The sequence below is a fragment of the Nyctibius grandis genome, chromosome Z (assembly GCF_013368605.1).
Source record: "Nyctibius grandis isolate bNycGra1 chromosome Z, bNycGra1.pri, whole genome shotgun sequence".
Taxonomy (NCBI): domain Eukaryota; kingdom Metazoa; phylum Chordata; class Aves; order Nyctibiiformes; family Nyctibiidae; genus Nyctibius; species Nyctibius grandis.
The window spans coordinates 13661971-13689185 of NC_090695.1; the positions used below are offsets into that span (position 1 = coordinate 13661971).

At 42.1% G+C, this 27215-nt stretch overlaps 1 protein-coding gene across 1 annotated transcript; it reads right to left on the reverse strand.

The window, feature by feature from the left end:
- Positions 1–2413: 2413 nt before the first annotated feature.
- C6 (complement C6) lies at positions 2414–26552 on the reverse strand. The gene is made up of 17 exons (XM_068422150.1): positions 26395–26552; positions 25472–25628; positions 21072–21216; positions 19952–20093; positions 18949–19087; positions 17594–17794; positions 14283–14523; positions 13462–13584; positions 12365–12531; positions 11109–11334; positions 9738–9909; positions 8533–8644; positions 7977–8109; positions 6787–6978; positions 6157–6247; positions 4536–4777; positions 2414–2595 (listed from the first exon to the last, which is right to left on the reverse strand). The coding sequence occupies exons 1-17, from the start codon at positions 26550–26552 to the stop codon at positions 2414–2416; spliced, it is 2823 nt and encodes a 940-aa protein (XP_068278251.1).
- Positions 26553–27215: the final 663 nt, after the last annotated feature.

A 27215-nucleotide genomic window follows, 5' to 3' on the forward strand; every position in this document is an offset into this window, starting at 1 on the left:
ATGCCAACTGCTCTCTCACATAAAGGGCAACTCCACCTCCTCGCCTTGCTGGCCTGTCCTTCCTAAAAAGTACGTACCCATCCATGACAGCATTCCAGTCATGCGAGCTACCCCACCCTGTCTCTGTGATTGCAATGAGATCATGGCCCTGCGACCGCACATAGATCTCCAGTTCTTCCTGTTTATTCCCCTTGCTGTGTGCGTTAGTGTACAGGCATTTCAGAGAAGTAATGGAGCATGCAGGTTTCCCAGGAGGGGTGCAAGAGGATCCACCATAGCTATACCTACCCTTGATGGGGTTGGCCTTGTGGTTCTCATTTTGGCAGGCAGCTAAGGAACATTTGTCACTGTTCTGGTTGGCCTGGCTTGTTCCCCAGTTGGTTGCAGTGTATGAGCATTGCCATTTTGGACCCCACGCCTCAAGTCCTTCAGTTTAAAGCTGGCCCTACGAAGTTGGCCAGCCTGCTGCCAAAGATTCCCTTGCCCCTGCTAGACAGGTGGATCCCATCCCTCCCTACAGGTTACAGTCATCAAAAAAAGTCCCGTTGTCATAAAAGCCAAAACCCTCATGACAGCATCAGTCACAAGTCCTGTAATGAAAAGCTAGTATTAAGGTTAGAGGGTCAGGAGCAAGAAATCTTCATAGTTTGGAGGGTGCAGAAGGCATACACAGCCATTCTGAGTTGTTATTCCCCCACAGAATGCAACAAGCAAGAAGAAATAGGGGCACTAAGAAACAATCTGGGGACAATCAAATTTGCAACCCTTTCCCAGACCATCACCAGCATATTAGTATATATCTTCAGTTAAAGAAAAAAACTATAGAACTACAAAGGCAAATCTATCTAGTTTTTTATAATCATTTTTACTACACATTTTCAGCAAGAATACATAATGCTTTACTGTATTTAGCAGCAGGATTAATTGTTTCTTTTTCTTGAGCTCCAATCTGTTGAGACTAGCTGCTGATTTAGGGAGCTTGGCAACATCCCAAATATAGGGGTCTAATACCTCCTTGGAGGAAAAATAACCATTTCACATCCAGCCCACTCCCAGCTCCGAAGTGACTCTGCCCCACCCCTGGCGAGGTGTGACACTTACACATAGGGCAAGTTATTCATCAATGGACACTTCTCATGCTTTTTTTCCCTGATTTTCATTGTTCTGCTGACTGCTGGTGAAAGAAAGTGACTTTCAGATTTTGCTTTCTTGGAAGACAGGTTTCTAATCCTCAGTTTTGTAAAATTCTGAGTGTTTAAGGGGAAAATTCTAATTGTAACTGCTTAGCAGTGGTAATTTGTGACCAAGGAATGACCTGGCATGGAGGGCAAGAAGGCCCAACTACAAGAACGGGTTAAACTGGCTGGAAGTAGAAATGTCAGAGGAAGAATGACTCCTTGCAAGGGAGTGAAGTTTCCTTGGTGATGAGATAAGAAATAGCCTCAGCATTGTCTTGTAGCCATCCTGGAATGGGAGCACTCAGGGACCCAAGCTTAGGGGCCATCTTTGGGCAGCAGAGCTGGGCTGAGGGGTGAACCCATGGCCAGGCTGAGGTGCCCCATGCAACTGCTCTCAGGATTGGTGATGCTGCAAGTGTATTTAAGGAATCTGCTTGTGACACATCTTTGCAGACTCCATGTAGAACTGCATAGTGTTACAGCAGGATGCTGCCCAATGCATTGTTTATTACATTTTTCTTTTATATTTAAGCACAAACATGTGTTTAATTCACCTCGAGGGGTACCATAAAAATTCTCCAACAGTGTCGAAGGCTCAAAACCAGCAAACCAACCCAGAAAGGAAATGTTTCCTCCCTTCAGTTACTCTGATTTAAAATCTTGTGGTTTTGAAGACTTCACTCAATCATTGCATATTTGTGGTTTTCTGTATTTTGTATTTCTCCCTGAATTTATACCATGGAGTGCCCAGATGGGTAGCCCCCTTCATGACCCCATTAGGTGTCAGAGGGAATGTGCAATGATGCTCAAGTCTGCCTGCCTGGATGATATAGCTGGAACTCAGCCAGCGAGACGACTAGGGTGCATAGCTGTCACAAGTGCAGAAACAGAGCAACAAATGACTGAGGAAAGGAAAAGTCTCATCCAGCACCAGGGACACCAGAGGCAATGCTGCCCTTTATCCCTTCCCATCCACTCCCCTCCCTCCCTCTGTACATCCACAGAGTTACCAGCAGTGAGAACACGCCCTATACCACACGCCCCAGACAATTTCCAGACCAAAAAAAAGCCCACTCCCACCCTTCTCCCAAAAATCTGTTGTAAACTCTGGGGTTTTTTCTTTCCTCCTTTGTTTTTGATCTACCTGTCCTTTCATAACCCGCTGAGTTTTCCCCAGGGTGGCTCAGCCTGCGCACGGTGTGATGGTTGTGGAGGCTGCCAGGAGAGCTGACGGGTTATGCCAGGCAGCTCTCCTGCTCCAGCACCTCCAGTTTGATGCCAGCACACTTCATCGCTGCCAGCATGCAATGACTGGCTGTCCTCCTCCTCCCTGTCGACTCCATATGGATGCAGTGAAGGCGGCTTTCTTCTTTGGGGCACTGGTAAGGCATCAGGCAGGAGCACTGGGTCTGCGTCTCTGGGAATGAACATGTTGGAGTTTTATCTGCAAATGTCATGACTAAAAACATATTTTGTAGTTTGACAACATTTTAAAGTCCAACAGGGAAAAACACTATTGGAGGTTTGTGATATGTTAGTTACAAAAAGCCTATAGTGCATACACTAGGTGGTAGGGTATTAGGAATAGAGACAAAAGCAGCTTTAAATATTAGGTTTTGCAGCAGTGGCCAATACAGAAGCAAAAATGAAGAATCTAACTATTTATTATACCTGTTCACTTTCCTTGACCTTTCTTCTAAACCAAAAGATATTAAGTTGACTTTCTGTTCCCAATTGTCCTTTCACACAATGTTTCTGTGAGATGGAGTCTTAAGGTCCATATTGTGTCAGCTCCTATTTCATTAAAGGTCCCTTTATGAATGCTAAGCTACCTACTGCTGGCCTGTGGTAAAGCTCAGTCCTGCTGATTATTTCATTACCCATTTCCGATCTAATCAGATTCTGACTCTTTATATTCTTTCCCAGAAGTTCCCTAGGCAGGAAACTAAGTTTCTGCCTTCCTTTTCTTAAAACGTATGAAAAATGTGTGTTTTCCTCTGTTTAGCTACTTTCACGTGGTACTGCAGTATCTTCTGCCTCTGTGTTGATATCAACTACTTGTTCCCAGGAAAACCAAAACTTCCATTTCCTAAATGTTTGTGCATACTCATGAGAAAGCGGACTTTTGTGGAGATGGAGAGGAGGGAAGTCTGATTCAAACCTCTTGAGTACCACAATGAAAACTTATTTATTTATTGTTTTTTTCTTCTCTCTCTCATTTTTCCTCACTGAATAGGGTTCTCTTGTAGGCTTTTGAGAGAAAAACACTGACATGCTGGCACAGGATCGAGCTTTAAGTCACTTCCAGAGTGGGAGCAGATCTAGGCTTCTCTTAGGGGCTCTGGAATAAATAAGCCAAATATCTTTCTAAGTTATAACCACCTTCCCAGGAGCCCAAGGTGCCTCCAACACAGCATGTGTCTTGAAGCACACACCTGGTCGTGCCCTCTGTTTCAGTGCCATGAGGAACAACATCTCATGTAGTAGTTTTACAGACACCTACTTCAAATCCTGTGCTGCAGAAATCTTGCATCTTCAAAACGGGGTTTTAGGAGTGCTGCACGCTGCTGTTGCTTTATTTATCATAAGTAGACAAGGTGTGATAAGGATCATATTTGTCTCTGGAAGCAAGTGAAGGAATGAGCTGCCACTCAGCCTTTTGCTGGCAAGAGCTTGTTGTGCGCAGAGCCAGCCAGCACCTCAGACATTTACAGGAAAATCCACTGCTCTTATCACCAAGTTGCACAGAGTAAATAGCCAAGTTGCACAACAGTGTTTATAAAATAATCCTCTTAGGGATTTCACCAGCTTAGCTAGTTCATTAAAACTCTTAATAAACACAGGTTTCACATAGGAGTATTTGCAAATTTTACCATTAAAATCCCATTAAGCCTGATGGACCCAGTCTTGCTTTTTAAGTACTATCATGATCTAATTTCATAATTGAATTATATGCTATAGAGGGTGTGGCCCAAATTAACTCCTGAAGTACAAACTAGTGGTTATAGTAGCCTCACAGGGAATGGGCAATAACATTACTGACTACATTCCTGTGATTAAAGACTCAAATGTTAACTCTCTTGAAAAAGTTCCCTTAATCTCCAAGTTCCTTTTGTGCCTTACTAATGGGAAGTGGCAATGCTACACCACTCATGCCTAAGGGAAAAGGCACATAGCTAAGTGTAACACTTGCTAGCAAGGACATGGGACTGACCATACATCCACACTCCTCTCACCATGAATTGCTCAGGTGGACCACAATGCCTGTAAATCCCATTCTTGGAGCAGTGAAGGAGTCAGCATATTTTATTTTTAGATCCAAATGGTTGGATAAATCCCACTGTTCAGGAGTCATACCTGGACAATCCTCCCAGTCGTAGCAGATGTCATAGCCACAGGGCACTTTCTTTAAGCTTTTTGTAGAGAGCTTTGCCCTTTCAATAGCCCAGTCTAGGTTGGAATCACCGTGGCAAGGGCCAGCATGCAAGAAATGAAATGACTGCTCTCCGAGGCACATTTCAGCTGAATACTGACAGCTGGGCTTGGTCACATTCTGTGCAGAAACAGCATGTAGCACACAGATGTCTTCTGAGTAGTGGCTGCCCCAAGGAAAAAAAGAAGAATTATTTTAGCAGGCTATGGAACAAGTCCATGCTTCTAACTGCTCCACCAGCATCAGATGAAACACAGCAAAGCCATGGCCAGATTGGATATCTGTCTAAAGACCTAAGGCTTTTCCAGCTACTGCAGGACCTGAACTTGATACAGCACAGTGCTGTGAGATGAGGAAGCTTTGGTCCTGTCCAACAGATGGGAGGTGAAGAACACATGCCTGCACAAGAAAACAGGAGGTGCTGTTATCTCCACAAGGTGTGAGAAATTTCCACAGCCCTTGGGGTGGCTTGTCTGAGTTAATGCAGCCCTGCAGCTGTGCGTGCAAGACTGCCTCTGAGGCAGTTAGTTTGGGACCAATGGCAGGCAAACCCAGCCATGCTGCCTGTAGTTTATTTCTGTATTGCTCTTGGTTCCTGAGTGGATTGGTTCTCAGCAAGTGCAGGCGTTTCCAAGCAGCATCATTTTGTGGAGCTTTGTTTTCCCAAAGAAAGGGAGCAATACAGCTCACCTTGTTTAGCCTCTTGAGTTAAGCTTATAAATTTAGTCAACAAAGCCTCTCTAGTTTTCAGAGGATTTGGCCTATATACTTTTGACAATGACTATCACCCTCTGAACATGCTCTCTTTCTACCCAAGGACTCTTGAGAGATATAAGACACCTGGTTATTTGGGCTCTGACATGAATGAGATTAATCCCATGGTAAGGCACTTGCCTGTGGTCACACAGGAGCACTGTGGTGGAATGTGTGTTGATCTCAGCCCTACAACAGCCCAGCTCATATTCAATCTGTGCTCATCTTTCCCATCTCCAGCCCCACACCACAACTCCATCCTGGCCAACCATTTACTAAAAATCCTCTAGGATAACACTGTATTCACTTGAAGGCTCAATGGTCTGTGCAGGTCACGTTGCGTAAAGAGACAGTAAATCCAAGTCTTACAAATCTTTACATGCTCTGGAGACTGAAACGTACAGTGTATTTTGCAGCATGTTCATCTGAAAAAGATTAATCTCAAATGGAAGGAGCATGACCTATTATAGCAAGGTGATGACAGTGAAAATATAGAAAGTGGAGGAATAAAGAGAAGAAAACGAAGAGTTGGCATCTCTAGTAGCAGATGGTCATGTAGAGTAGGAGGATGCACCCTGGTGTGCCATTTGGTTAATGTCATTGTTCATTTACTTCATAATCTCTATATGGGACTGTAATTTGGATAAAGAGACTGACTAATATCTGAACAGAGAGTAGCCCTGAAGTGCTGTTGTCTTTTGTTACTCTTCCTGTTTTGTGTAATAATGGCCTCTTTGTCTAACAGCAGAGAAACTCTGACTTTTCTTTTTCTAATGAAAGTACTTAACTTACCCACAGTCTTCTTGTGGAGACATACAAACACACTGAGATCCAACCTGCTTTTGTCCTGCATTGCAAACACCTCTAATTTTAGTTTGCACATCTGAAACAAAAGAGAGAGAGTTATTGTTACTAGTAACAACATGAACAGAAATATCTTAGACTCCTGCTGTAAAATCTAAAATGGATTTATTTCTGTTTATCCCATATTTCTCTCTTCAGAAGCTGCAGTGAGTGGGATTCCACAAGTACGCACCAGTCTTTGCAAAAATCACTGGAAAATCCTGTGCAAGACAAGAAGCTGAGTTTCAACAGAATGCATTCTCCTACTTTACTTTCATAAAGCCTTGTTAATACAGCTGGGGTTCGTTTTGTTTTGTTTTGAAGAAAACAGTTTCAGTAACTCACTTTCATAATTAAAGTGTACAGTACATTGCACCCAAAAAATTCTGAACTTAATGCGGAAGTTTGGGGCTGAAATTATATGGCACGGTGGTAGGGACAAAGTAAATTCAAAATTAATGACCAGTTGCTGTATGTCCCAAAGCCAGTCATCTGCCTCCTAGTTCTAGCTAGCTAAAATAAACTGTGCTGTTAATTCCAGCCGTATAGAAACAGTAAAGTATCTGCAGGCATACTAACCTTTTTCACATGTAATGGACCTCAAAATAGGAGGTATCCAGGACAGGTCTTTCCCACAGGTATACTGTGTTTGACCAGTGACTATAAACCCAGCTGGGCAGCTCAGCTTCACAGTTTCACCAATGTTGTACTCTTGCTTAAATGGAGAAATTGTGATGCTGTCAGATGTTGGTGGCCTGAGGCATACCGAGACTGTAATAAACAAGAAAAAAGTATAATTCTTGTTGCTTTTATGGTGTGTTGATATTTACAGCAAGTCATAGTGCTTCATCTGAAGAGTCATAAAGACACTCAATAACACTAAACATTTGACTGACATTCAAAACTAATAAATATTTAACATAATTAAGTCTAGAAATTTTCAGTGCACTGTCATAGTCTTTAAAAATATTTCCCGACCAATAACTCAATAATTACAATGAGTTTCTAATGTATGCTATTATGAGTAATTTAATTTTACAGTTTAAAAACAATAAGAATGGCATTAACAGCATATTTTAATTTTTCTTTTGTTAATAAAGCTATTAGCAAAACCATTAAAATGAATGGCAACGGAAAGCTTGTAAGTATATTCAGGTAAATTTTTTGATAAAAAGAACACTAAGTTAATGAAATCACACTGAGTTCTAGAAAACTATTGGAATCTCTCCTGTTAGCAAACCCAAGTCAGTTCTGATCCTTAATTCTTAACTGGACTAGAAATACTTCAAGGCATTGATTTATCATGGGGATTTTAAAGTCAGCCTGGGGGGGTGGTGGTTAGAGACACATCACCCTTTTAACATAAAAAGTAGAAGACAAATTCATCTAAGAACACTTTCTTCAGAGTAACTGTCATCAACTTAAAGATATCTATGTAAGTCTGGAAACAAAAGATGAGTCCTTCTGTTAGACATATTTAAAACTAGACAAGAGAAGGACCTCACAGCATCCAGCTGAGGGGTTTCTAAAGCATTGAATTTTACAATATCCTTACAAAGCACATAATAGCAACACTTCTGAATTGAAAGAGGAATGGTGTAGTGACTCAGTAGGAGTTTGCCATCTCTACGTGAAATACCTTCTTAAAATGCTATCTTTCCAGATATCATTACAGATTCTTTTGTTAAAACCTGTATTAAAATCTATTTTGTGTTTTTTTCTTCCACTTCTGTTTTGTTGCTAGGCTAAATTAGTTTTCTCTTTCTTACATTGACATTCAACAGGTTGCTGCCTCCAGGTTTGATCTGGCAGACACCGAAGGAATTGATAGCCACTGAGGACATGACCACTCATACAGGCAATTTCAGCTTCTTCCCCCACAGCATACTGGTTCTTTTCATTCTACAAAAAAGAAACCAAAAAGCCCCTCAAAAATCAATAGTAATGAGACTGGACATTGTCAAAAGAAACAATGATAAAAGCCTGATGATATAATGTAATGAATGCGTGCTTTTACTACTCTGAAATATGAGTCATCCGTTCATCTATATAATTATATGTTTGCCCAGCTGGACTAACTGATGTCATGGTTACAGAATAAGGATTCAAGGACCATTGTTTGAAACAGATTTTACCTTGTCTTTGCTTCAGTTGCTGGTGGACTTTGGTGGACTAGAGTCCCACAGCATGTCACATACACAGCAACATGCTCACTAGCACAGTAGCTAGCTTGCGTATCAGGCACATGTAGCAAAGAAGCTGTAAAATTTCCCAGCTCTGCAACTACTATACTTTCCTTCTGTATCACTCATTTTTCATGCTTACCCTGATAAAGCCATTTTCTGGTGGGTCAGGCCTGGAGCACCCAGACTCAGGTTCACCAATCAAGATATCCTCTTCTCTTCTGGCTTCGTCATCATTTATACAAGGAGCACCTCTGAAAAGTAAAAATTTGCTGGTAAGGATGTATCTTAAGGATTCACGTCACCAAATAACAATGGCAGAATGTCAGGAGCTTTGGACAGGAATGCTAAGAGTGTGTCTTGTCCCCCCATCCCCATGGTGAAAAAGCTTTATTCTGCTAAATAAAAGATGGTGGACATAAAAAGTTGCAGGTGCTGACAGTAGGGAGATTCTGAGAGCACAAAAAACGTGATAGATATAGGGCTACAATTTCTGTTGACATAATTAATGAAATATTTTTATAGAGTAAGAAAAAGAGGCAAAGAACAGCATGTGGAGGAAGTCTCTAAGAAGTCCACGTGATTTGGTTGGGTTTAAGATAGAGTAGTCAAAACCCACCTGTTGCCATCAGGCAATGGTTAAAACAGGCTGGTCTTTGTAAGTGTGGAGCCGTAGAGCCTGCGGTGTCTAACTGAGATGAGTAACAAAGAACTGTGGAGCCCATTGCTTTTAATCCTCTCCTATCCACTCCAGAATCTCCTCTGTAGTCATTACAGCAGGGATGATGAAAATCCCTGATGAAAAAACTGAATCTGCACAAAGCCTTGCTATTGAAGATGCAAGAAACTGAGCCAGTTTCAGTTGGAGTTACAATTTTAAGACAAAACCATGAAAAACCAGTACGAGACATACTTAATGAGGGAATATGAAAAGCTTGGTAGTTTCAATGGAATTCTCTCTGAGACTGAGTTCAAACCTAAACCTCTAAGAGAAGAGGATGTCATATTAAAAAAACAGAAACTGCAAACTCCCATGACTGGAAGCAGATGAGTTCTCCCGTGGCTTTGAATAAGAAGCCATGGAAAGCAGTATAAGAGAACTACAGTCATACTTTAGTATGTAATTCATCAGCCATTTTCTAGGAATAAACAATGAATAAATCCAAACTTGAAGCAAGTTGCAAAGATTTTCAGACATGTCCTACTCTCAGCCCCACCACAGAAGTTCAGACAGGAGAGTTGTGACTCCTGACTACCATTTCTCCTTGGTAGTCACAAAACCATTCTGGAAGGCTCCTTAACTGTGCCCCATGACTGTGGAGATCTTTTGATCTATCATCTTCTTACCTGTCCATGAACAGAGAGACATAACAGTCCTCCTCTTCTTCCCGTTCACCTTCACAGGGCTTCCCACCATTCATTGGGGAGGGATTATTACACTCCCGAGTCCTTCTTGTTTTGAAGGAAGCATCACATGAACTCCATTCAGACCAGCAACCCCAGCGGCCATCTACAGCAACTGCAAGAGATAAAAGAAATCACATCTTTTGGTAGATCTGTACCATACATAGTATTTCTCTTAAGGCCACACAGGATAGGGATGGTGGCAAATTCATAACAGCCATTTTCGGAGGATTTAAAATTGTTGCTGTTAAGGGAGTAGATTGTCTCTAGAATGTGAAGTTTTCCAAAGAGATGGTCAGCCAAATCCAGCTGCTTCATGAAAACGTAAAATATATCTTCCTTTCTAGTTTTGATTGCAAGTGACATTCAGACCCAGAAGCAGCTTATTTTCTGCTTCTATTGCACACTCAATGTTTGAGTTTTCATGGTGCTGACAACCTTTTTAGATAGCTCAGTATCTAATGAGTTATTAAATAAATCTGAGCTCTAACACCATGTTTAAATCCCAAATCTACATCCATGCAAGTTAAATTAAAACACTATTGTCTTTTCTTAACCCCTGGGGTATTTTATCTGTGCCACCATGAAGCATACATAAAAATATTTATTTACACACCCTTTCTTTTCTGCGTGCAATACACTTTCTACATTCACCTCTATCTGCATATCTTCAATTTTTTATTTCTTTTAAAATATTTCTTTATAAGGGTCAGATAATGAGACCTGTAGCTGCCTAAGTGACTTTCCCTTCTGTCCGCTTTTGGTCCTGGAATATAAATATATGTAATAATAAATATAATAATGTAAGTTTCTTCGGTTTCCCATAGGTATGACACCAGTGCCAATTTCATTCAAAAACCTGTTTGCATGAAATTGTTCTTTAAATTCTTCAGAATTATAATTATGTTCCCTTTACCTCAAGACAACTGAGTTTTCCTTCTGCACTGTAATCAACAATTTTTATCTCCATTAGCCATTTAGTCTTAAGCATAATAGGCTATAGGGAAAACTAAGGAATGGTTTCTTAATTTTTGTATCAATTATCTTTGATCTCAACTCCGTCCTTATCGCTGAACAGCTCATTTCCTATTATCTTAATTATGTAGCTAAGGAATTTTTACCATATCTTACAGTTTCTTTTGAGCTGTGCCTATTCAGTTTGATTTTTTATTTTTAATCCTACCTTTATTCTTATACTTTTTGACCACTGTCATGTGGTAAGAAGTGCTATGGGGAAGGGTATCTCAGATTCATCTTGGACAAATAGATACCAGAAGGACCATATTTACATTATGACAGTATCACCCCAAATACCTGATTTGTAACCCGGAGCTCGTGTCTCACAGTTTTTGCTGTAGGTGCCAGCCTGGCACAGGCAGAGGCACTCCGTCCCGGAAAGTACAGGCCTGCCGTTGTTGGGGCACGGGGCACACTGGCAAGGATCAAACCTGCCCGCGTATTCTCTCAGGGCTCTCCCCAGGTTGCGGCGTTTGGTCACAGCACATGGCACATTCATCACCAGATCCACGATGGGTGACACCTGGTAGACAGACAATCAGTAAGCGGTTACCTAGACATGGCCGGGTCCTGCTGAGCATAGCTGCAGGATTTCAAAGGCACTAGAGCCTACATATGAAGCCATATCACACAGGAGTCAGGTGTGTTGGAAGCTATGGATGCTTTAAAGGAGCATGACAGTGCTATACATCTAAGTGCCATGGTCTAGTTGACACAGTGGTGTTAGGTAAAAGGTTGGACTCGATGATCCCAGAGGTCTCTTCCAGCCTATTTGATTCTGTGATTCTGTGATTATCCTCTTTGTATTGCTTTTATTTCCCCAATTTAGGGCTCTGTGAGCCAGTGGAAAACCAACCAAGTGGGATACCATGTCTAAAAATTCAGGACACTATAGATGATGTGGGGTTTGCTTACGCCTGGTCCCTGCCATGTGAGGCATCCCTACACTGCCTTCAGGAGCTCAGGAGATGCAGTGGGAGGAAGACCACTGCATGCTGTGTTCAGGCAGGTGTTGCTGTTTTCCTCGAGTGCTTTGCCACTGCTACTGAGCGGCTGCTGTGCCAGCCGGGGAGCCAGGCAGCTCAGTGCACTCACAGCAGCGCCAGCATGCGGCATTAAATAAGCAGGACAGAGATACCAGGGGACTGCTGTTTTGTTTCAGTTTAGCAGTGTGTCGTACCTTGCAACATAGGCCCGACGAGGGAAAGACCACAGGGGAAAAAAGTGTTACCAGCACCATGCATTGCTTTCCTGCACACTAACTAACCTCTGTCCTTGCCTGAGCTCCTGCTGGTGCCAGAGTAATTCACTCGTGCTCCTCCCTTTTACTCTCACTGCCCATGGGCTATGCAAACCTGGTGTGGCTTATAAACTGACAAGCACAAGAAGTAGTTCTAACAGATGTTTTGTATGTTTGTGTTATGCCCATACGCATGTGCATTCATATCAGACACAGCATCATCCTGATTTAAAAAACACCTGCAGAGCTCTCTGAAGAGCTGCTAACTGGTGAGTGCTTTACTATCTCAATGTTTTTCTTGTTCTTCTCTTACCTCAAAGTCAATCACCACAGGATTGTCCTTTGTTGATTCCAGCCAGTTTGTGAAGACTGTGTGCCCTGGAAAAGCCCCCTTCTTCTCCCAGGCCAGAGCTGCCGCGTACTCTGACCTGCCACCTTTTACAAGGGAGACTGACCGTTCGGCTGACTCCAAAATGGAACCTGAAAGGGGATTTCATCACAGTATTGTCAGACAAAGGCCTTCAAAGATGGCAGATGTAACAACAGAGTTCTAAGAAAAAGTGTAAGAGGATATCCTTGAAGCTACCCTTGGAAGAATGAAGTCTAAGCTCAGAAAAACAATACTTGCTGTGACAGCAGCCTTCCAAATGAAAGTGTCTGAGACCTCAGCCATGGAAATATTCAGAACTACACAAGACACTTGTGGAAAATGCAGGGGTTAGAGCAGGCTGCTCTAGGAGAACATAATGCAAGGCAGGATCTTTAGTCCTAGCTGTAAACACCTGAGCAATGTAAATTGATCATAAAATGAGGACAAAAACATGGTGGTGGTGATGAAATCCCTGTTTTTAGTGATGCAGAATGTGACTCTTGCCATTCTTGCAGAAAATGCACCAACTTTCTGCAATTCCTGTGACACATTTCTTGCATTGCCAGGAAACTCCTGCACCTAGATGCCTGCATGGCATGAGGAAGATGGCAAGGGAAGGTCAAGGAGTGTTATTGCTGCCCAAGTCTCTCAATGAGCCCTGAGCAACACTTAAAGAAGATCAGGGACTCAGTCATGATCACACATTTCTAGTTGTGCCCATTTCCCTGTTCAGCATGGCCCTGGACCCAGGGCCACGGGGAATGTTCTTCAGATCTGTGACTGACTGGAAGAGCCAGTGCCACCAGATCCTAGTGATGGTGCTTCAGAGCAGAGGAAGAGCTACATCATAATTTCTTTTGCAAGTAAGAGGATGTTTCCAGTGCCTGCTTCAGAGACAGTGAAATACTGGCTCCTCTGACAGTGGTGGAAGAGCATATGTAGTTTAACAAAGCTGGGAGGTCACCTGGGGCACCTAGCAAGGGGAATGGTATCTCTCAGGGTAAGTAACAGGACATGGGTCCTATTCTCATCACGGTCACCTTCATGTTTCACAGTCATCCTGTTTGTGGTGCATCTGGTACTGACTTTCTTTTTCTTCCGGAAGAACACACGCCGTGTTGTTTCTGTTCGGACACACTCCATTGATTCATCCACTGCCAGGCCTAGAATTACCACACAGCAGCAGCTTATCGCCATAACCATGTTACATGATGACACCATGCCCCCAAGCTTCCACATCGAGGTGAGCCATCACAGGTCTCCCAGCTCCTCACCCACTGCTAGAGACTTCACTACTGCAGGCACCTCCTTCCCCAGGTACAAATAGCATTGGACTGAGTCGTGCTTACCATCCCATTAGGTATCATCCCATACCCATGCAAGTTACAGCATTAAGGATCACAGCTTTTAATGTTAGATTTCCACTTTTGTGGTATTGTCTTTTCATTTTGACAGTCTTGCAGTCGTGGGAATAGTTTTAGAGTAATTTCTAATCAATGCCAACAACTTTAATGGCTCTATCCCAAAAAGTAACACAGCTCTCAGACCTCAGTCACACACTGAAGTATTCTGAAACACCTTTTCCTGGTGGCACCTGGCCTTGATCTGAAGGTCTTAAGAGGTTTCCCTGAACACAATGTTTACCAAGTAAGGAACCTCTTGAACTTTTCAAATTAAGACAGCGTAGAGCAAAAATTTCTTCTTGCTCTATATTTAGGCAGTGTGAGTAATTCCTGGGTCTATGTAAATCTAAAGGATTTTTTGCTATTGGAGAACTTACTATGGTGGTGTAAGACCTAAAAACATTGATAAGAAAAACGGGTAAAAAAATAATGATATTCTCTTGTTAAAGATTACATACCTGAGTTCTTCAGTTCCTCAGAGCTATACTGGTAAAGAATGTCATAGGAACCACCCATCTTCCCAGAGGTGTAGTAATGAGTGCCAAAGTCATCAAATATTCTGCTGTATAAAGCGTAGTTGTACTCCAGGGGCAGGTGGTTAAGTGCTTTTAGAAAGACATCTGAGAGCTGCAGATCTGACTCTTTCATTGTGAAGTTTGCAACAGAAATTACTTTATGGACTCTAATAAAGTTGGAATTCTAGAAATAAGAAAAGGGGAGTCTTAGGACCTTCACAGGTAGCTAACTGTAGAAAGTGGAGGAGGAAAGAGTATGTCCTGAGATACACTGCAAGAATTAATTGATCCTGTGTATCATGCTGCTTTAACCATGAACAAACTAGCTCTGGAGTTTCAAAGAGCCCTGTGAGGTTCTTGAGGACAATGCTTATTACTCCTTTGCATTGTGGGAGTGTATAGTATTCCAACAGAAATTAGGGCTCCCTGAGCACCTACCAAACAGAAAGCAAAAGGATTCCTGCCATAACAAATACACCAGCAATTGATAAGACAAACAAAAGTTTCAGAGGAAAGGCTTCAGCTTATAAGCATCTATGGGTCATTTGCAGCTAATCTGGTGAGTGGGTATTTTGGATACTAATTCACTGTTATGAAGTTTCACAATTTATCAGTCTGATAAAACTAAACCACAGGGATAAAGATGTCATTGAGTTCAAGTGTCAGGCTATTAACAGAAGAGGCAAAAAAAATAGAGAAACCTCAAAAACTGGAAACATCTCTTATATTTAGAAAAAAATGGTGGTTTTGAAACAGCAATGCTAGCGGTTGTTTATGTGAGAGTTTAACTAAATAGAAAGGAGAGGAATAGGAATTACTGGAAGAAGGAATTTATAAAGTGGCAAGGGGAACTGATGGCACAAGGCCAAAGCAAAGACATCAAGAGCAAAAGGAGGGGCAGAAAACTGGAGCGAATGACCAACCAGCAGATAGGAAAGATTCATTATAAAACAATTTGTTACTGATTTATACATGGGTTCTTCTGCTGAATTTTGCCTCTGGTAGGTTGACTCTACTCCACTTCTGTCTCCAAGGTCGCTTGGCTTGGAGGACACAAGGATGCATGTAGACAGGGAGTTCTTCCAGCCAGGACTAAGCAACATAAGGCACAAGCTGGACCTCAGCTCTCAGTTCTGCACAGCACTGCTCATTTCAGTGCTCTCATTTGCACATTGGAAAATAAGATAAGGGTACTCAGCTTTCTGCTGCAGTGAGAATAAGAATGGAAGAAATAGGGTATCTAACAATTCCCATATTATGTTCAGCTCCTAAAATACCCCGTGGTAACATCATTTTTAGGATTTTCAGGTGATTTAGGTTCTGATCCTCAATTTTCAGCTCTGCGAGCTAACATTTCAGTTATGACATGCAAAATTGCAGGCCACTTTGGCAGATATTGGTTCTAAAACTTTAGTTGGTTTTAGTATGCACTTGCATGTCAAATAGGAATTTCAGCTTGACATGCATCTTGTATTTGCATTTTCTTCTAGTAAATGTATCTTAAGTGCTTTTATTGCTAGCAATTTACCTTACAGTTGTCAAACCCAGTGATTTCTGTGTTAAAACCCCAAGGCACGCACAATGTTGGAAACCGTCACTTGTAGAACAATCCCAGGAAACTGGATTCCAACGTCTCCAGTAATTTCTGGGCACATGTTTAATCATAGTGGTAAGCCCTGGTGCCTGTAGCAAGCTTGACCCATGAGTACCAGGTATTAATACCAAATATTAGTAGGTCAGGGATGATTATTCCCAAAGAAAGCCTCATCTAAATCAAGCGTGAATGCTCAAGTTCAGTTTTGTTATACAAACTACTTCATTGTCAAAAAGCAGCCAAACACAAGCTAAGCTGGACTGGTGTTGAAAACAGTAGTTTTAACTGGAAATTTTCTAACAAAGCAGGGTTGCACCTGAACATGCTGATTAAGTAATCTTTCATTTATAGGTCTCTCAAACATTCGTAAGTATGCATCTATCTAAAAAAACACATATAAATAAATTTTATACAGTTAGAGATAAAAATAGAGGCTTCCCATATGATGCAGTAGAGAACATTAGGAAGACCCAGATTAAAACTCCTGCTATTGATCCACTAATAAGGGATTTTAACCTGTGTCATCTTTAGCCAACACCAGACTAAGTTATTGGCTATTTCACATGGATTTCTGGGATTTCATGACAACAATGTTGAAAACCAATGTACATCCAAAAAACCTTCCTGATGAAAGTTTCATTTAAATTAACATTTCCATAAGTAGCTTTGGTCTGCATTTAAGCCCATAAGAAGCCACCATTCCACCAAAATAAACTTACCAGTTGTACAAAAAACCCCAGCCTGATCTGTGTACAGGTACCTACATAGGAATGAAAGTCAACAGGTTTCCAGTAGCTGGAACTTCAGTATAGTTGAATTCAAACTAGAAGTAATGGACTGTTTAAGAAGTCAGGTTACTTAACCGTTAGGACAACTCAGCAAGGCCTGCAGTGAACTTCCATTATAGGAAGTCTTAATATTAAGATTCATTCTAAATGTGTTAGAACTCCTGGGTTTCAACAGGCCTTAGTTTCAGTCAGTCCTATGGCCTCTTCCGTGCAAAAGTGCAAACAATAGCCCATCCTTTACTGCCGTTAAACTATAAAAGTACTTATATATCTTATATCCCACAGTATTCATCTGCATTAAAGGTACAGAATTTTATAGGAGAAAGGTTTTCTGTTCTCAGAAACTTTTCTGTGAATGTGTTATTTCTGAGATTATCTTTATGACCAAGTGCGTCTTGGCAGCCATGAGACTCCAATATGCAAGTTAGTTACCACATTAAAAACTAATGTAGATTAATTCTCAGTACATGCATATGTATAACATTCCTGAGTGCATTTCATTTCTTTTTAGAGTTGTCTGCTACTGTTGCTACATGGCATTCTGCCTTCTTAATCTATAACTAGGGAAAGGAGTGCTTTACCCTATCTGATAATCTCAAATCTCTGTCATATCTATGCTTTTTTAAGTGGAATAAGCCTATGATTTCTGTACTGAAAACAGAAAAGCATGTTGCATTACAGAAGGTATGTTACAACCAGGAATATCCTGTAATATCAGAAGAGGAACTTTTAAATCTGTAATTCTAGTGGTTTTTTTGAAAAAAATGTTATGCCAATGCCTTGATAAGGAAAGTAGCCTTTGTTAGTTCAGTTCTGAAGTGAGCAGACAGAAATTGAATAAAATGAAGACATAGGAGGCAACATTCAATTACCTTTTCGTATGAGGCTTCAATGGCTTTCTTGAAAGAGGAAGATGATGTGACTTTAACCCGTGTTTTTCTTGAGAATAAATATGGAACACCAGAAGATCGTCGAGCACCATGAGTGGATGAACTACTTCCATGAGCACTATCACTCAGGGGAGTTAAATCATGGTAGAAATCTGATGTTACATCATCCTCTTCATCTATTACCTGGAGATTCAGTAAAGCAAAACACATTTGCCCAAATAATAATCTGAAACAGAAATCTATTAAGCAATGAATTCTTCATTTTTTAATGGAAGAAGCATGCCTGATTATTTGTCATATGGGAATAAGCTAAAAAACTCTTCTTAACACAAAAGATGACACTGAGAAAGGTTAATAGGAGAGATGAATATAAGATAAGAAGTAGATTTACTAATAGGCATTTATACAAGGAAAAAAAAAATATGTAACACTTTCTTCTAAAATTCCCCACCACTATGACCCAAAGCTTAGGAATAATTTTCCAACAAGTGTTTCAACACACTTTTCAAAGACTCTCAGACCTTCATGACTGAGTCCCAGTCCCATGGCTTCAATATTGTACAAGGCAAAGAGCTTGATGTTTTCTGTCCTTTCTTCTTCTTGATTCCCAGCTACAGGGATGAACAGGACGCCCTAACCATGGTATTCAAAGTATTTTCTAAATATTAGGTGTAAAAAACCTCACTGATTCCCAGATTTTTGCTAAGATACAAGCCAGGTTCATTTTGTCCTTGGCCTGTCCTGCAAGACTCCTCCCCAGATTGTGTACTTCTTGTCCTCCTGCCTCCCAGACCGACTGTCTACCTCCTCTCCTTGCTGTTCTTCAGAGGGGCTGGGCAGGAAACGGGCAGGAAACAGGCAGGACTGAGGGGCTGAAATGGCTCAGGGGGCAACTGTGTCCCAAGGCTGAAAGTGACTAGAAGGAAGCTGGAGTTAGGACAGTCATTAGTACTGTGAGGATACGGCAGTGATGCTGAAATGAGCTTTGGACTTGAAACAACCTCTGGCCAGATTATGTCAGAGTTAGGAGCAAGGCCCTTGGTACCAAGTCAGAACAAAGACATGGTCACAGCAATGAGGAAGCGGGAGAGAAACCCAGATCAATCATGTTGACTGATATATGATGCAGTGAGTAAACAGAGATCTGAAAGGCATGAGTAGAGGCACCAGACTGCTCAATTTACCCCATTCCCACACATCACATGAAGCATGTTCAGGCCTCACCAGGTTGAGAAATCTTGTCCTAAAACACATCTCACTGCCTAAGACTTGAACACATAACTTGGATTGTGATAATGGCAAGAGTTTTTCAGCTAGGAGTTGCTGCTTGAGAATACCTGAAAGCTGACAGCCTCCAGGTTCGCAGGAACACGATAAGATTTCCTTGTCTCGTTGCGCTTCACTGTTGTGCATTGTCCTCCATTGAATGAGTTGCCAAGGACTTCTCCTCGGCTCTCTCCAGCCAGAATGTGAAATCTAAAAAAAGATTATTTCCAGAGATTAAACAATCCCAGAAAGACATGTAGACTTGGAACATTTAGTGGCATATAGCTGCATTGAACATTTTGTAGGTTTGAATGAAACTGCATGAGCATCTGGCTTATGTTACTGCTTTGAAGGAAGCTCCTCTACAAGAACATCTCATTCACACTGAATTCACCTGAAAAATGCTGTAGTAGCAATCCTGTTTCCTACTTTCCAGCAGTGCCTAACCCTCTAGATAATCCCAATATCAACATAAGACAATCACTCTTAAGGAGAGAAATACCTAAAAATGGCCTAGGAAAACGAACAAGCAGTTCTCCATTTCTACCATGAGTGATGTTACCAGAGCGCACTGAGTTCAAATTCAATTCAAAAATGCAAGACTACCTGGGACAAGCATCCCATGTTTAAGTTTTACACTGCTTAAATTGCCTGGAAGAGGTGATAGTTGGTATCATGCGGAATGTATCGTAGACAAACAAACATCTGTAGAGGAACATCCTCAAAATTTCTGAAGCACTTGGCATAACAGAGCTGCAAGCTGACGTGATCACGTGATCCTGTACGTGATCCTCTGGTTGCTGTGAGGCAGGAAGGGTCACTCAAGACAGCAGTGCTCCCTGACAGCTCGTTATCTAATGCACTGACAGTGCAGAGCAGGACCACAGCAGGACTGGCAGATGCAGTGGGCAAGTCCTAGGCTGATGGTTTAGTTGCATTTTTATAATTTCTTGTTAATTTTAATTTGAGAGATTATGTGTTTTAATAGGATACTCTCACATGCTAACTGGGGATTATCTTGTTATGTAAATTAGTGAGACAACAATCTCAAGTTTATGAGCAAAGCTGGCTTACCCACTGCCTATTAACTGCACACCTGGGATGCTCTCATACTTTCTGTTACACACGGCCTTTTTCCTCCCACAATTTCTTTCATCAGAGTTGTCTCCACAGTCATTTTCTCCATTACATTCCAATTTTTTTGCAATACAGCGACCTGCACCAGAGAAACAGCAGCAGCAAGAAACTTTATGCAAAGATTCATCATGTCTGAATGCAGAAAAGGGCAGTCTGTCTTCTTCCCTAGTAAAGGTGTGAACTTGCCTTAGGAAGTAACAGTGAGGCAATATAACACTTAGGTTATTCCAATGAGAAATGGTTGTTTCAGCTCTGCCAGTTTTGCCTTGCTTTGAAGATGCAAAGGCTTAATTTAAGGTTTAGCAAAAGGATATGTGGATAAAGTTATTTTGAGGCTAATCAGGTATATTTAAATCGAAGCAAACAAGAAATACTCACAAATTTAATAAAACTAGTGTGAGTTTATGTTCAGACAAACTCTATGGATATCACAGAATCGTAGAATCACAGAATGGTTTGGGTTGGAAGGGACCTCAAAGATCATCTAGTTCCAACCCCCCTGCCATGGGCAGGGACACCTTCCACTAGACCAGGTTGTTCAAAGCCCCATCCAACCTGGCCTTGAACACTGCCAGGGAGGGGGCATCCACAGCTTCTCTGGGCAACCTGTTCCACTCTCTCACAGGAAAGAATGTCTTCATAATATCTCACCTGAATCTACCCCTTTCAGTTTAAAACCGTTCCCCCTCATCCTACCACTACATGCCCTTGTAAGAAGTCCCTCTCCAGCTTTGTTGTAGTACCTTCAGGTACTGGAAGGCTGCTATGTGTTTGTAAATTAAAAATTTGTGCAAAAAATATTATTGAAACAGTGCTACTGTCTAGCTATCATGGTCATCCTGACATCCCAAGCTAGAGATTGCACTTGAATTACTTTTAGTTATAGAAGAAACATAAGCTGCAAACATCAGCTGCTACTAATACATATGAAACACTTAAGTAGACTTTTCTCCCTGCTCCTTTTCCCTGGAATTTGTGCATGGAATATACAAGACTCTGTGTCTAATTTTTTAACTATCTAATAATTCAGCAGTTATGCAATGAGGATTATCATTACCACTTTCACACTGAAATTTATTCTTGCAATCAACTTCCACTATGTTACAGAGCTTGGTTGGGAAGCATGGGCGGGAATCCACCAGCGGCTCGGTACAGGCCTGACCCCCAAACTGGGATGGTCGCAGGAGTGTCCGGACACGAAACTGAAAGGCAGAGAAAATAAAACCAGGGTTGTTTGTGTGAGCTGTTTTTTAGCTAACTGCCCCCCAGGCAGAGCCACATGCCTCAGTGCTGCTGAAGCTTTATCAAAACCAGAGCACTGAAGGAAATAATCAGCTATTTTTGTCCTTACATCCTACCACGCCATCATCCCAGGTAAAGCAGGCAGGGAACTGAAATCCAAGAGCCCCCATAGCCCTGATGGAGCATACATGATTAAACACTTGACAACCTGGGCTACATCACTGGGGAAAACAAAAGTTCAGTCCCTGTATCTTCAGTTTTAAAGGTACAGTAGGAAATGGTGTGTGAACAGGCTTACGGAGATTTTTCCTGTTCTTTATCATCTCTGTTGAAATAGAAATACTGGGACAGTGGTACATATCCCCATCCTCAAACCAGCTGACGTGGCTCCCATACATGGGAACTTTTGTTTGAGGAGCAACGGATGACTGCGGAGGACAAAAATAATTTTCCTGAAAGTTTCTGTTACTAAAGAAGGTCTGGGAGCAAAATCTGGAGCTCACTAAATTTTTTTTCCCACAAGTCAGTTACCTCCATGCACAATACGAAAGCTGACAGCTGCTAGACAAATGACTTCATGTGTGTTTTCCACTCCAATTCAAGGGACTGATGGTGAGATCTGTCTGCGTGTGACTGTACAGTTCCTCCTCTAAGAATTTTTCCCCACTGGAAAAGCGCAGTTCCTCACAGACTTCTGTTACTTCCCTCCCTGTAGACAGTCTCTGGAGTCAAACAATGCAGGAAGATGTCTAGTAAACATCAGTAATGGAGTGACTATGAAGGGAGAGTGCGAGGGACAACACCAGACCATCTGAGAACTTTTGAGCTCAAGATAACCCTTCCTTGTACTCCATTTAGGTTCCGTAACACTCACTATATTATTTGCATGAGCTTCCACCTCTTCATCCCTCCCCCTCACTGGGAGCTTGCTTACACTAGTCTTCACACTTACCTCAGAAGTCACGTCCTCTATTCTGATGGATGTTTATATTTATAAAAGTCACAAGAAGTGATCTTTATAGCTTGGAGGGAAAAATGGATCACAGTCCACAAAAGCACCTTTTTGCTCAAAGCAGCAAATATGTTGCATCAATATTTAAACAATGCTTCTATATATGGATGCATAGGTAAGAAACTCAGCCATTTAAGAGGATATTAATTACAAAAAAAAAACCAGTTCAATTGAGAGCAATGGCCCCTTTCAGCTCTTGCAGCTTTTTTGCTGTCTCTCACTCTTTCGCTGTTTCTCCCTGCTCTGCTCTCGTAGTCTCCATCCCAGCTGCAGGATGGGAACCACATAGGGTGGTTCACATCTCACACCTAGAACAGCTTCTTCATGTCTTCCTCATCCTGCATGGGCATCAGAAAGTTATATATGTATGTAAAGGTATACTTATGATATAAGGTTTTTCAAGATTGCTTTTCCGGCATGGATTTCTGAAGCCAAGTGGGACATTCAGAGAGCTGTAGGCTGTGTCTGCACAGAAACTTGAGCTACTATTATGGTCAGCCTCAAAACTCAGACCCGCCAGTCACATAACTACTCCAAACATTCTGCACTCCACTCCCCTTCACTCCCTACAACCTTGCATTTGCCAGGGCTTGGTTTCTTTAGGTCAAATACACTTGAACCCCTGACTTTTCACCTCTCCCCTCTGCCATCTCACCTCTGAGTCTACCATCAGTCAATAGACACAAGCCCAAGAAGAAAAACACCATCCTGGGGCTTTGTTCCACAGATATTTGGGAGGAATATAAGTCTGTTGTCAGAGGATGTAGGGAGGCAACTAGGAAAGCTAAGGCCTCCTTGGAATTAAACCTTGCAAGAGAGGTCAAGAACAACAGAAAGGGCTTCTTCAAATACATTGCAGGTAAAACCAACACTAGAGGCAATGTAGGCCCACTGATGAATGAGGTGGGTGTCCTGGAGACAGAGGATAAAAAGAAGGCGGAGTTACTGAATGCCTTCTTTGCCTCTGTCTATACTGCTGGAGGCTGTCCTGAGGAGCCCCGGACCCCTGAGGCCCCAGAAGAAGTCAGGAAAGAGGAGGAATCTGTCTTGGTTGATGAGGGCTGGGTCAGGGACCAATTAAGCAATCTGGACGTCCATAAATCCATGGGCCCTGATGGGATGCATCCGCGGGTGCTGAGGGAGCTGGCGGAAGTCATTGCTAGGCCACTCTCCATCATCTTTGCTAAGTCGTGGGCAACGGGAGAGGTGCCTGAGGACTGGAGGAAAGCGAATGTCACTCCAGTCTTCAAAAAGGGCAGGAAGGAGGACCCGGGTAACTATAGACCGGTCAGCCTCACCTCCATCCCCGGAAAGGTGATGGAACAACTTGTCCTTGGTGCTGTCTCTAGGCACATCAAGGATAGGGGGATCATTAGGGGCACTCAGCATGGCTTCACCAACGGGAAGTCATGCTTGACCAACTTGATAGCCTTTTATGAGGACATAACCCGGTGGATAGATGATGGTAAAGCTGTGGATGTGGTCTATCTCGATTTCGGTAAAGCGTTTGACATGGTCTCCCACAGCATCCTCGCAGCTAAACTGAGGAAGTGTGGTCTGGATGATCGGGTAGTGAGGTGGATTGTGAACTGGCTGAAGGAAAGAAGCCAGAGAGTGGTGGTCAATGGGACAGAGTCCAGTTGGAGGCCTGTGTCTAGTGGAGTCCCTCAAGGGTCGGTACTGGGACCAGTTCTATTCAATATATTCATTAATGACCTGGATGAGGGAATAGAGTGCGCTGTCAGCAAATTCGCTGATGACACAAAACTGGGAGGAGTGGCTGATGCGCCGGAAGGCTGCGCAGCCATTCAGAAGGACCTAGACAGGCTGGAGAGTTGGGCAAAGAGAAACTTAATGAAATATAACAAGGGCAAGTGTAGAGTCCTGCCTCTGGGCAAGAACAGCCCCATGTACCAGTACAAGTTGGGGACAGACCTGTTGGAGAGCAGCGTAGGGGAAAGGGACCTGGGGGTCCTAGTGGACAGCAGGATGACCATGAGCCAGCAGTGTGCCCTTGTGGCCAAGAAGGCCAATGGCATCCTGGGGTGTATTAGAAGGGGTGTGGTTATCAGGTCAAGAGACGTTCTCCTCCCCCTCTACTCTGCCCTGGTGAGTCCGCATCTGGAATATTGTGTCCAGTTCTGGGCCCCTCAGTTCAAGAAGGACAGGGAACTGCTAGAGAGAGTCCAGCACAGAGCCACGAAGATGATTAAGGGGGTGGAACATCTCCCTTGTGAGGAGAGGCTGAGGGAGCTGGGTCTCTTTAGCTTAGAGAAGAGGAGACTGAGGGGTGACCTCATTAATGTTTATAAATATGTAAAGGGCAAGTGTCATGAGGATGGAGCCAGGCTCTTCTCAGTGCCATCCGTTGACAGGACAAGGGGCAATGGGTGCAAGCTGGAACACAGGCGGTTCCACATAAATATGAGGAAAAACTTCTTTACAGTGAGGGTGACCGAACACTGGAACAGGCTGCCCAGAGAGGTTGTGGAGTCTCCTACTCTGGAGACATTCAAAACCCTCCTGGATGCGTTCCTGTGTGATATGGTCTAGGTAATCCTGCTCTGGCAGGGGGATTGGACTAGATGATCTTTCGAGGTCCCTTCCAATCCCTAACATTCTGTGATTCTGTGATTCTGTGATATTAAGCACATCCCCCTGTTTTTTGTGTAGGCTATAAAGGTTGGGGAAACGGTGCTCTGGATTTCTTAATGGCAATCTCAAACTGATCCCGACTATCAGTGTAAGCTACAGCCTGAGCATTTCTAGGCAGTGCTGGTTAGGATTTTCCAGTTAACTCTTTTTAACAGATGCTTTGATCCTATTTTTCGTGTCTTTGGAACATATAGAATGCTATGGATAAGCTAAAGATTCCGTGACTTTCTCCTGCTTAAGCAGACATGCAAACTCTATAGCCTAATTTATTCTTTACGTGGAAAACTCATCTTTGATTGTGACAATGGAACTTTTGAAGCAAGTTCTCATTAATGGATTTATGCTACTAAACCACCCCTTTCTGTTTTGATGTGCTTATTTTAACTTGTTCTCTCCATCTTCTACTGTTATAATTCATAATCAATTTCCCTTGTTAACTTAAACTGTCATTTTGCAGATCAATTGCCATAAAGTTGAATGTCTGAAACAAAGAGATCTCTTAAGCATAATTTCTTGCATTTAACCCACATAATAAATTTTCTACCTACTTGTTTTTTAATGCATGGGTCACATTCTGACCAAGGGCCGAAGTCTCCAAGCTGACAGTTGATAGGACATGTTTGCTGGTTACATGCACGAGATTCCTGCTTAGTGCACAGCTGGTCACAGAAGTTCTGGCTGTAATATTCATCCATTCTTATTTGCCTAAAAAAAGTTAACAAGTTATGCAGGGAAAGAATCATAGACAGGTCATAGATGTTCTGTAACTGTGGGTGAAGGCTAATAAAGAAAATTATTTGAGCTCAGCGAAAAAAACTTGAGATATTATAGGTGGTTGCAGAATGTTGATTAAAAGAAAATTCCAAAAATGCCTTAAGTTTACAGAGCAATTCTTTTTGATTCATATTACTTCAAATGTCCCAGAGAATAGCTACAGAAAGAGCCTGGAGGAAAAGAGGGGATTTCTCACGAGTTTAGAGTTTGCTACTGAATTGCATCTGATTTGGTGCTGCTGAATCTTTATTTGACTTTAACTGTTGCCATAGAATTAATCATACAGGGGGGTACTTTCTGTAGGCTTGCCATGCTGGAGCTTACTCCTCCCATGGCATTGCTCTGCACTGGGCAGAACTCCCAGAGCAGGACACTGAGCACGAGCCCCATCTGCTCAGAGAGGCTGGTTGCTCAATGCACACTGCTGTCATAGGACCTGGCTGCTCTCTCCTCACTGCATGTGTTGGCAGATATAGGCTTGTTTGGAGGCACCATAATGCTCTATATACATAATTTTGTAATTTTTCAGTCTTGCAACTAAAATATATTCTCTTTATCTGGTAAACACTTGGATATGACAATTTTTCTCAGTATATTATGGAAGCTGGAGCTTCAGACACAGGTTCCCCTCCCCAGAAGCATTATTTTCTCAGGGAATAAATAGAAACACAGAAGTAGTGAGATAGTTTGGCCCTACCTGTGCCTGGTCTGTGTGCCGTAGTTGCAGGTTTGTGAACAGGCAGACCACAACCCCCATGGGTAATGTTCACAGTAGCAGCCCTTGCTGCTCCCAATCACCAGGCTCAGAAGGATCAGGTACATTAACATAGTCTTGTCTGTAGTGAAGGTGTCCATCTACAACACATGGACAGGTAACAAAAGCTCAAAAAACTATCATCAGTCACTTACAGTTGTGCCTGTATTCTTAGAGAGACTTCTCTTCTAATTTACAGAGTCTACAAATCCGCTTCACAATACAAAGTTGCTAAGCAGTGCACCTAGAAAGGGGCAATAATGCATGATACACATTTATTAGTAATTTAGTTAATTCTTTAACGACCAGAAGTCACAATGGCTTTTTTTGGCCACTTATTTATCAGGAGTACTAATCATGACTGCAGTATTTCTATTTAGGAAGTTGCTTATAAATAATTTTGAATGTGACAAATAACTACCTGCTGTTGCTCTTCATTGCTTAGAAGTATTCTCAAAAATATTTTCTAGGAATAAGAATAAAAGCATGAGACAGCTCTTCGTATAAAACATGTAAAACAACAAACACTACCTGAAGAGTAAGCAGCCCCATCTACTACCCTGTATGGAGAAATCTATTATTAATTTACACATGCCTATAAAACCACTTTGCATAAGCGTTTTGCTGCAGTGAATCCTTCCTTCAGCTTTTTGTTGTTCTTAGTTTTGACTAGCCTGTCTAAACCACAAACCATCACTATTGAAAGCTCATTCAAATTTTCTATCAACAGCAGAAGACAGAACAGCTAGCTTATTTCTCTCTCC

What these genes read in the sequence shown, in the direction of transcription:
- C6 (XM_068422150.1), bottom strand. Translation starts at nt 26,552, where the DNA reads ATGGACACCTTCACTACAGACAAGACTATGTTAATGTACCTGATCCTT. An exon ending in GGCACACAGACCAGGCACAG is followed by an intron (nt 25,629 to 26,394) that starts GTAGGGCCAAAC and finishes AACTTTTTTTAG; the next exon opens with GCAAATAAGAATGGATGAAT. An exon ending in AGCTCCGGGTTACAAATCAG is followed by an intron (nt 9,910 to 11,108) that starts GTATTTGGGGTG and finishes TATCTCTTGCAG; the next exon opens with TTGCTGTAGATGGCCGCTGG.